The sequence below is a fragment of the Homarus americanus genome, unplaced genomic scaffold (assembly GCF_018991925.1).
Source record: "Homarus americanus isolate GMGI-L3 unplaced genomic scaffold, GMGI_Hamer_2.0 scaffold29898, whole genome shotgun sequence".
Classification (NCBI taxonomy): domain Eukaryota; kingdom Metazoa; phylum Arthropoda; class Malacostraca; order Decapoda; family Nephropidae; genus Homarus; species Homarus americanus.
Window position 1 is genome coordinate 287,501 of NW_024711417.1, and position 10,441 is coordinate 297,941.

The 10,441-nt window shown below is 49.3% G+C and overlaps 1 protein-coding gene across 1 annotated transcript in view; it reads right to left on the reverse strand.

Annotated features, from left to right (window-relative positions):
* The window catches only part of LOC121858186, an 89,925-nt gene extending 80,450 nt beyond the window's left edge, over window positions 1-9,475 (reverse strand). The window contains exon 1 of the mRNA XM_042354403.1: window positions 8,753-9,475. Coding sequence (XP_042210337.1) covers window positions 8,753-9,247 — 495 coding nt within the window. The 5' untranslated portion in view covers window positions 9,248-9,475. The remainder of the gene's footprint in view (window positions 1-8,752) is intronic.
* Window positions 9,476-10,441: the final 966 nt, after the last annotated feature.

Genomic DNA, 10,441 nt, shown 5'->3' on the forward strand with positions numbered 1-10,441 from the left:
GACACTGAGAAGGTCATACTGTGTGTTGTCATGGAGGTGGTGAAGTGATCCCCCTTGACTCCCTGATGCTTAACTATACATATATACCGTGATATTCTTACCCCAGCGTGTTATCTCTACCCCTGGTATTCTTACCCCAGCGTGTTATCTCTACCCCTGTGTTATTCTTACCCCAGCGTGTTATCTCTACCCCCGTGATATTCTTACCCCAAGTGTTATCTCTACCCCCGTGTTATCTCTACCCCCGTATTGACACTCGTCACCATCAGTGTCGATGCCATCCTGTCTACCACCACATTAAGCTGCCTCTACCACCACACTAAGCTGCCTCTACCACCACACTAAGCTGCCTCTACCACCACACTAAGCTGCCTCTACCACCACACTGGCCTCTACCACATTAAGCTGCCTCTACCACCACACTAAGCTGCCTCTACCACCACAATAAGCTGCCTCTACCACCACACTAAGCTGCCTCTACCACCTACGTCACAGCAGCCATCAATTATTCACAAGCGGCAGAAAACATGAAAATAAAAGAGGCTGTGTTTGCATCTTTCAGCAGGGACTTACCTCTGGCCAGTGACGCAGGTAAGTATTAGGAGTCAGGGTGGGAAAGTAGTCGGGTCAGGCGGAGAAACTAGGTAGGTCACCGCCCTCTTGAGATCTGGGCACCGGAGCTTACCTCAACTCCTGTGTGTGTGTGTGTGTGTGTGTGTGTGTGTGTGTTATATCTCCTCTCCCCCCACCACTCTGTGCTGTACCAACACACACTGCCTCCCATACTACTGTCCTCAATTTTACCAACTACAGGCACACCTAACCTAACCCTACCCTACCTAACAACCCCTAACCAAACCAAACCAAACCATCTATAGCTAGACCACAATACTATATCCGGGTTTCATATTATCGCATTCTTCTTCTTTTTCTTGTTATTATACATACCAGAGTCTCCAGGAGCAGTGGTTGTGTTCACGTGAGAGGTCAGAGGTCAGAGTAAACGTGTTGTCTTAACCAGAGATATACAATAAATAAATAAATATATCCGTGTTGTAACGTGTTGAGACCAGGATGTATCTCTAATATTTCCAACAACAACAACAACAACAACATTTCCAACAATAACTAAAATATTTCCAACAAAAACAATAATATTTTTAACAACAACAAAAACAATAATATTCCCAACAACAATAACAAAAACAATAATATTTCCAACAACAATAACAAAAACAATAATTTTCCCAACAATAACAAAAATAATTTTCCCAACAAAAAAAACAATATTCCCAACATACAACATACACTCGCTCATCATAACTCAACATACAGCTAAGCTAATACTCCCTTATATTAACTGGAACACCTGAAATTTTAATGGTAATTTTTTTGCACATCATTAATATTCATTCTCTCTACCATGCAAAGTTGGGTGAATATCCCTTCTAGCACATGTGTGTACCTGTGACACGGCCGACTGCTTCCTATGTGCAGTTTGGTCGGCACACAGAGAATAAACACAGTCACATAAGGTGTTGTGTATTGGTGAAGGTTGATTCGTGTGTGGTAAACGAGAGAGAGAGAGAGAGAGAGAGAGAGAGAGAGAGAGAGAGAGAGAGAGAGAGAGAGAGAGAGAGAGAGAGAGAGATTTTACTCGTGGAAAATGCAGTAACAGTAGAGTGAGTGAGTGTGTGTGTGTGTGTGTGTGTGAAGTGGCTATTTAACAAGTCCCTCCATTACCACTCAGGACAACAGGTTGAGAACAGCGCCTATACAAAACGACTACACACACCGTATAATGCAGTTTCCATAAGTTTCAACGTTGGATATCTTAGCATTCGAAGTTTCAACGCTGGATATCTTAGTATTCAAAGTTTCAACGCTGGATATCTTAATATTCGAAGTTTCAACGCTGGATATCTTAATATTCGAGTTTCAACGCTGGATATCTTAGTATTCGAAGTTTCACTGGATATCTTAGCATTCGAGTTTGCGGATATCTTGCATTCGAAGTTTCAACGCTGGATATCTTAGTATTCGAAGTTTCAACGCTGGATATCTTAGCATTCGAAGTTTCAACGCTGCATATCTTAGTATTCGAAGTTTCAACGCTAGATATTTTAGCATTCGAAGTTTCAACGCTGGATATCTTGCATTCGAAGTTTCAACGCTGGATATCTTAGCATTCGAAGTTTCAACGCTGGATATCTTAGTATTCGAAGTTTCAACGCTGGATATCTTAGCATTCGAAGTTTCAACGCTGGATATCTTAGCATTCGAAGTTTCAACGCTGGATATCTTAGCATTCGAAGTTTCAACGCTGGATATCTTAGCATTCGAAGTTTCAACGCTGGATATTTTAGTATTCGAAGTTTCAACGCTGGGGAGCGAGGGGCGAGGGGCGATAGGGTGATGGGGTGAGGGGGATGAGGGGGGGTGATGGGGTGAGGAGGGGTGATGGGGTGAGGGGTGATGGTGTGAGGGGCGATGGGGGTGTGAGGGGGGTGATGGGGTGAGGGGTGAGGGGTGATGGAGTGAGGGGGGTGGGGGGGTGATGGGTGAGGGGGGTGAAGGGAGGTGATGGGGTGAGGGGGGTGATGGGGTGAGGGTGATAGGGGTGAGGGAGGTGAGGGGGTGGGGGTGGTGAGGGGTGATGGGGGTGGGGGGGTGATGGGGTGAGGGGGTGAGGGGGGTGAGGGGGGCGAGGGAGGGTGGGGGGGCGGGGAGGGGGTGAGGGGGGAGGGGGGCGGGGGGGCGAGGGGGTGAGGGGGTGATGGGGATGAGGGGGTGATGGGGTGAGAGAGGGTGATGGGGTGAGGGGGTGATGGGTGAGGGGGGTGATGGGGGTGAGGGGTGGTGAGGGGTGAAGGGGTGATGGGGTGATGGGGTGAGGGTGATGGGGTGATGGGGTGATGGGGTGAGGGGGTGAGGGGGTGATGGGGTGAGGGGGTGATGGGGTAGGGGTGATGGGGGGTGAGGGTGATGGGGTGAGGAGGGGTGATGGGGTGATGGGGTGAGGGGTGATGGGGGAAGGGGGTGAGGGGGGTGAGGGGGGTGAGGGGTGATGGGTGAAGGTATTGGGGTGAGGGGGGGTGAGGGGGTGATGGGGTGAGGGGGTGAAGGGGTGAGGGGTGAAGGGGTGAGGGGGTGATGGGGGTGATGGGGTGAGGGGGTGGGGGGTGAAGGGGTGAGGGGGGTGATGGGGTGAGGGGGGGTGATGGGTGAGGGGTGAGGGGGGATGAGGGGGGTGAAGGGGAGGATGGGGTGAGGAGGGTGAGGAGGGTGATGGGGGTGATGGGGTGAGGGGTGAGGGGATGATGGGGTGAGGGGGATGATGAGGGGGTGAGGGGGGATGATGGGGTGAGGGTGAGGGGGTGATGGGGTGGGGAGGGGTGATGGGGTGGGGGGGTGAGGGGGGGTGATGGGGTGAGGGGGGTGATGGGGTGAGGGGATGATGGGGTGAGGGGGATGATGGGGTGAGGGGGGATGATGGGGTGAGGGGGATGAGGGGGTGAGGGGGGTGAGGGGGGATGATGGGGGTGAGGGGGGTGAGGGGGTGAGGGGGGTGAGGAGGATGGGGTGATGGGGGGTGAGGGGTGAGGGGGGTGATGGGGTGATGGGGGTGAGGGGGGGTGATGGGGGTGAGAGGGTGATGGGGTGAGGTGGAGGGGGTGAGGGGGGTGAGGGGTGAGGGGGGGTGATGGGGTGAGGGGGGTGATGGGGTGAGGGGGTGATGGGGGTGATGGGGTGATGGGGGGGGTGATGGGGGTGAGGGGGGTGATGGGGTGAGGGGGTGATGGGGTGAGGGGGTGAGGGGGATGATGTGGGGTGAGGGGGTGAGGGAGGATGGGGTGATGGGGGTGAGGGGTGAGGGGTGATGGGGGAGGGGGGTGATGGGGTGAGGGGGGTGATGAGGGGGATGATGGGGTGAGGGGGTGAGGGAGTGATGGAGGATGGGGGTGAGGGGGGGTGAGGGGGGGTGATGGGGTGAGGGGGGTGATGGGGTGAGGGGGTGATGGGGGGTGAGGGGGGTGATGGTGAGGGGGGTGAGGGGGTGATGGGGTGATGGGGTGAGAGGGTGAGGGGTGATGGGGTGATGTGGGGGGTGATGGGGGTGAGGGGGGTGATGGGGGTGAGGGGGTGATGGGGTGAGGGGGATGGGGTGATGGGGGAGGGGGGGTGATGGGGTGATGGGGTGAGGGGGGGTTGATGGGGGTGAGGGGGTGAGGGGGGTGAGGGGGGTGAGGGGGGTGAGGGGGGGGTGATGGGGTGAGGGGGTGATGGGGTGAGGGGGGTGATGGGGGTGAGGTGAGGGGGTGAGGTGAGGGGGGTGATGTGAGGGGGGGTGAGGGGGTGAGGTGAGGGGGGGTGATGGGGTGAGGGGGGTGATGGGGTGAGGGGGATGAGGGGTGAAGGGGTGAGGAGGGTAAGGGGGGTGATGGGGTGAGGGGTGATGGGGTGAGGGGTGATGGGGGTGAGGGGGGTGATGGGGTGAGGGGGTGAGGGGGGAGATGGGGGTGAGGGGGTGATGGGGTGAGGGGGGATGATGGAGGGATGATGGGAGGGGTGAGGGGGATGATGGGTGAGGGGGATGAGGGGTGAGGGGGGTGAGGGGGGGGATGATGGGGTGAGGGGGGTGAGGGGGGGTGATGGGGTGAGGGGGGGTGATGGGGTGAGGGGGATGATGGTGAGGGGGATGATGGGGTGAGGGGATGATGGGGAGGGGTGAGGGGGATGATGGGGTGATGGGGGTGATGGATGATGGGGTGATGGGGGATGGGGTGAGGGTATGATGGGGTGAGGGGGTGAGGGGGATGATGGGGTGAGGGGGATGATGGGGTGAGGGGTGAGGGGATGTGGGGGTGAGGGGATGATGGGTGAGGGGGTGATGGGTGAGGGGGTGATGGGGGGGTGATGGGGTGAGGGGGTGATGGGGTGATGGGGGTGATGGGGGGACACTTGTAGCCGCAGGTAAAAGCATCACACCCTGGCCACTCTATTAACTAAATTAGCCCAGTGGAAAGATAAGGCTCAAGGTGGTACTAAGTGTTTAACTTTCAGGAGCCTCCCTCACTCACTCCCTCACTCACTCTCTCCCTCCCTCACTCTCTCCCTCCCTCACAAGCTGGGGGTGTCTAATCTCCATGTGAAATAAGCTGGGGTGTTTAATCTTCAGGTGATCCTATTTAAATACCAGTATCACACCTACTTAAAAAGTCCCAGAACTATAGTATGACGCAGCATACCTTGTGGTGTCGTAAGGTGGCAGGTGTTGGTACTGTGTGTGTGTGTGTGTGTGTGTGTGCGGACAATACTCTCCAAAGGTCGCTTGTCTAGGCCAGCTAACCCAATATCCGTTTTCACTACAGTTCATACAGTAACTTTTCCCTAAGTGAAGGTTTAACTAACATACTAAGAACTACCACGTAACATCCAAGGTCTCTCTCTCTCTCTCCCTTCTCCTCCCTTGTATCTCTCTTTACCCTCCACACTATCTCTCTCTCTCTCCTACCCCCCTCTCTCTCTCCCTCTTCCTTTCTCTCCACTACCCCTCTCCCCACACTAAATAAGCATGAGACTCAAGCTACAGAGACGTGTGCTACAGTCCTAGGAGGGGACACTGTAGGCTAAGAGGGTGACCTGTACACCACCTTAAGTTGACACATCCCCTACCACACCACCACAAGCTCTTCATGGTCACAACAGCTGTTCTAGCCAAAACGGATTACACAACACAACACCCCCCTTATGTAACATCTGTCCTTATCACAACCACACCTGTCCTCATCACAAACACACCTGACCTCTATACAACCCTCCCACTTGTAACCAATGAACCGACGTGATCTATTGACCTTATCACACTGACCCCTCTCCCCCCCCCACACACACACACAATGGCACCCCACACTACAGATTACCACATACCCTACAGTGCCACCTCTATATAACCTGGCACTGTGACCTCATGAACATCCAATTAACGCGTCCAAGACAGGGAGAGACGAGTGTGGGAGGTGGTCAATTAAAAACTCGATTCTTAGTGTGATTGAAAATAAGACAAAATTCTCCTCAGGGCATTGGCAGGTACTGTTGACTCATGGTGGTGGTTACTGGAGTCAAGGTGAGCTTAATATGACATGATTCAGCTAGGTGAGGTTAGGTTAAGCAGAGTTAAGTGAATGCCGCTTGATCCGACTCCTGTCACCACTTAGCCGAGGAGTAAAGTCACCTAGGTGTTATCATATTAACCCTCTAATTACGATAACAACCCCTCGAGTACGATAACAACCCTCAATTACGATGACAACCCCTCAATTACGATGACAACCCCTCAATTACGATAACAACCAGTCAAGTACGATAACAATCCGTCAATTCCGATAACAACCCCTCAAGTACGATAACCCCTCAATTACTATAACAACCCCTCAACTACGATAACAACCCCTCAATTACAACAACCCATCAAGTACGATAACCCATCAAGTACGATAACAACCCCTCAAGTACGACTATTTAACCCCTTGCAAGATGATAACTTAGCTCTATCGTGAAGTGAATTAAACTAATCAACAAAATTCTCTACAGACTCTTCAGTTAAATTCTCCTCATAATTATCCATCTGGCAGACTTTCCAGAAGCATATGAATGTGAAAGGAGTTTGTAATTCCGTGTGTGTGTGTGTGTGTGTGTGTGTGTGTGTGTGTCAGACCTGTTTTATAAGTGCAGTGGGTCAGCCGATGTGTTGGTGTAGTGGTGTGGTGTGCAGTGGTGTGGTGGTGGTGTGCTGTGGTGGTGTGTTGGTGTATAATGGTGTGGTGTGGAGGTGTTATGGTGTTGGTATGTTGGTATGATGGCTTGAGTATTTAAAACACCTAACCACAAGCCAAATAAACAACAATAACCACCCCCTAAGGAAACCCATTTTCTGACAACTTTGCTCCCAACAAGAACAGAGCAGTATCCCCTTTCATCAATATACGTTTTCTCTATCCTCACCAATTCCCAGGGCGCAGGGCAGACTTCGGCAATGTGAAAAAAACATACTCACTATTCACCTCTTATAATTATAAAAACCAAACTATTTACTTATTTATCTTAACCAATACAAACCTTCACATCATTAAGAGTAATATTCCATCAGATATATTAAAAATACTATTGAAGCTAATGGAGTAAATTCAATAGTGGCAAAAAGAAATCGAAAATCCGTCCTTTATTTCAACATCAAACGGTAGCGTCGGCATTCGCGTATTATTGAAAAAAAAAATAAATAAATAATAAATCCCAGAATAAAAACGCTTTCAAATGTTTTTTTTTTAAGTATCAAATATTATGTATAAAAAAAATTGGTTATAATGAGCGTTTGGCGTCGTAATTTATTTCGTTTGGATTGTGAAGACTTTTTAAACGCGGAATAAGGGCCCGGTCAATATGGTATAGTGACGTCACAGAACACAAAGGCGTAACACAATAACACACAACGTTCCATAAAGCCATAACCCACACAATACAACACCACAGACACCATAGCACAATACCGTAACATATAACAACACCAGTGCACCATAATTTAACAATATTACACACATCACAGTGCACCATAGTTTAGCACACCATAATGCACAATAAGTGGTGGTAGTGGCGGTGGTGTGTACGTGGTTGTAGTGTGTACAGCCCTTGGTGGTAGTGTGTACGTGGCGGTGGTGTGTGTGTAGGTGATGTGGTGGTAGGTACAGGTGGTGTGTCGGTGGTGTGTACAGGGCAAGGGAAAGGAAGGACACAGCTTAAGCGACCACTGCAATGAATGAGAGAGAGAGAGAGAGAGTGAGCCATCAGTGGTCAAGGCAGCAGAACACTTCATGGTCCAGGTACAGCCACTCTCACCAGGAGGGAGGGAAGAACGAAGAAACGAAAGACGAAGGAGCGGAGGGAAGCGTAGGACAAAAAAAGGAGAAAAAGGAGACATGATTGAAGGAAGAGAAGGAGAAACAAGGAATCAAAAGGCACGAGATAAAAAAAATAATAATAATGCCATATTTCTATTCTGATACAAGAGGAGCAGGAAGTGACGCAATAAACAGCCATAAGAAGCTTTAACTTAGGTGACACACACACACACACACACACACACACACACACACACCTCTTCAACAGCTCCAATGTTGAAATGAATCACATCAACACTGCTGCTCTGGTCAACATTGCATCAACTAAGCCTGTCAGCACATACTAGCTTGCAACATGACACACATACTCGGGAGTGAGGGAAGAGAGACATAATATTTACATTAATTTACATATAAACACTTCACGTTGAGGGACATTACCAAACACCTCAGTCAGGGAGAGCAATGTTGGGTCACCTGCAGTCATCCACTGTCCTTACCTGTGAGTCGGCCAACAGGTGTCTAGCATTTAACACACACACACACACACACACACACACACACACACACACACACACACACACACACTGAGGACAAGCGTGTAGCATCACCAGAGGGCTTTAGTTACAGTAAGATCAAAGGTATATTTAATTTTTGTTTCATTTTTTTTTAAGGTAATGTTGGGTCTGGAGTCATGGCCAAGCAGACACATGGCACCTCTGACTGGCGTTACGAGTCACAAAATACAGACACTGGGTATTAAAGTGTCCACCATCAACTGTCATTAATATAAACAATAAAATGAAATCGTTCAGGGATTAAGAAGTTGAAAGAAAAACATCCATCCTTTTCCTTACCTCGTCTTTATCTTCGTCTTTGCTCTCCTCCCTCTCTTTCTCTTTCTGCTTCCCCTCCGATAACGACCTGGTGATGGAGCCGCTTACCAACTTCCCAACAGTCTGAGGTGAAAAATTGCCGGAGTCTTCATCCATCTGACTATCAGGAGTATCGTCAATGAACTGCAGGGATCGACGATAGTTCCGACTCCTCTTGAACTCCAGGCGCTTGATGGTGGCGCGAGCTTCCAGAGTATCGTTACCCCTGCGAAGAATGATCTGTGAGTCGTCGTTTTCTCTGACGTCCTCCTCATTGTTACCGTTTTCTTCTTCTATACCGGGTACATTCTTCATCACCAGGGTCTCCATCCCTTGACGGAAGCTCTCGTAACTGAATTTCACCGCTTTGTCATGGGTAGGGTTTTCTGGGAGTCTCTTTCCATGGTTATCAGTCACCTGCTCTATTCCCTCTTCCTGTAGTAGGTGAGACCGCTGTACATCGTCGTAGTCAGACATAACGTAAAGAAAACCAACAAGACTCCCTAATTCTAACCCGTATATCAAAAACCACTTTCTTGACACAGGTTTCAGCCAATGTTATCGTGTGTGAGTGAGGACGTTTTCTCACTCAAGGGGAAATATCTTACTGTCTCACTCTTGTATAAATAGGACGTCATAAACAAATATATTTTCACGCTCAAACTCAATTTCAATAAAATCCAAAAACAAATAAAAAAATATCGTTCTGAAATAAATGAAACAGGAACTTAATATAAAATAACAAGACCAACAACAAAAAACAACAACATACAGAATACTAACAATTAAAATATTCATCAAAACCTAACAACCATAACAAATTTAAAAAAAAACAACAATATATTAACTAGATACTAGACCAAAAAATAATGATTAACTAAGAACAAATAACAAATAAATAAAGACAAATTATAAAAACAAATGGATAAAACACTTGATATTTTATTTTTGTCTCGTCATTATTTTTTTATTCTTAATTTGTGGCTTTGCATGATTCTCTCTCTCTCTCTCTCGCAGCACGTTGACCACTACACCATCACAAACACTCACCAACACACTCGCCATTCGCCAACATCCCCACAACACACCAATACCCCTACACCCGACAAACACTCACCAACACACTCGCCAACATCCCCACAACACACCAATACCCCTACACCCCACAAACACTCACCAACACACTCGTCAACATCCCACAACACACCAATACCCTACACCATCACAAACACTCACCAACACACCTGTCAACATCCCCACAACACACCAATACCCTACACCATCACAAACACTCACCAACACACTCGTCAACATCCCCAAACACACCAACACCCCTACACCATCACAAACACTCACCAACACACCTGTCAACATCCCCAACACACCATCCCCACCCCACAAACACTCACCAACAACTCGTCAACATCCCCACAACACACCAATACCCCTCCCCCAAACACTCACCAACACACTCGTCAACCCCACAACACACCACTCCTCACCCCACAAACACTCACCAACACACTCTCAACATCCCAAACACACCACACCCCTACACCCCACAAACACTCACCAACACACTCGCCAACACCCACAACACACCAATACCCCTACACCACAAACACTCACCAACACACCAATACCCCTACACCACCACAAACACTCACCAAC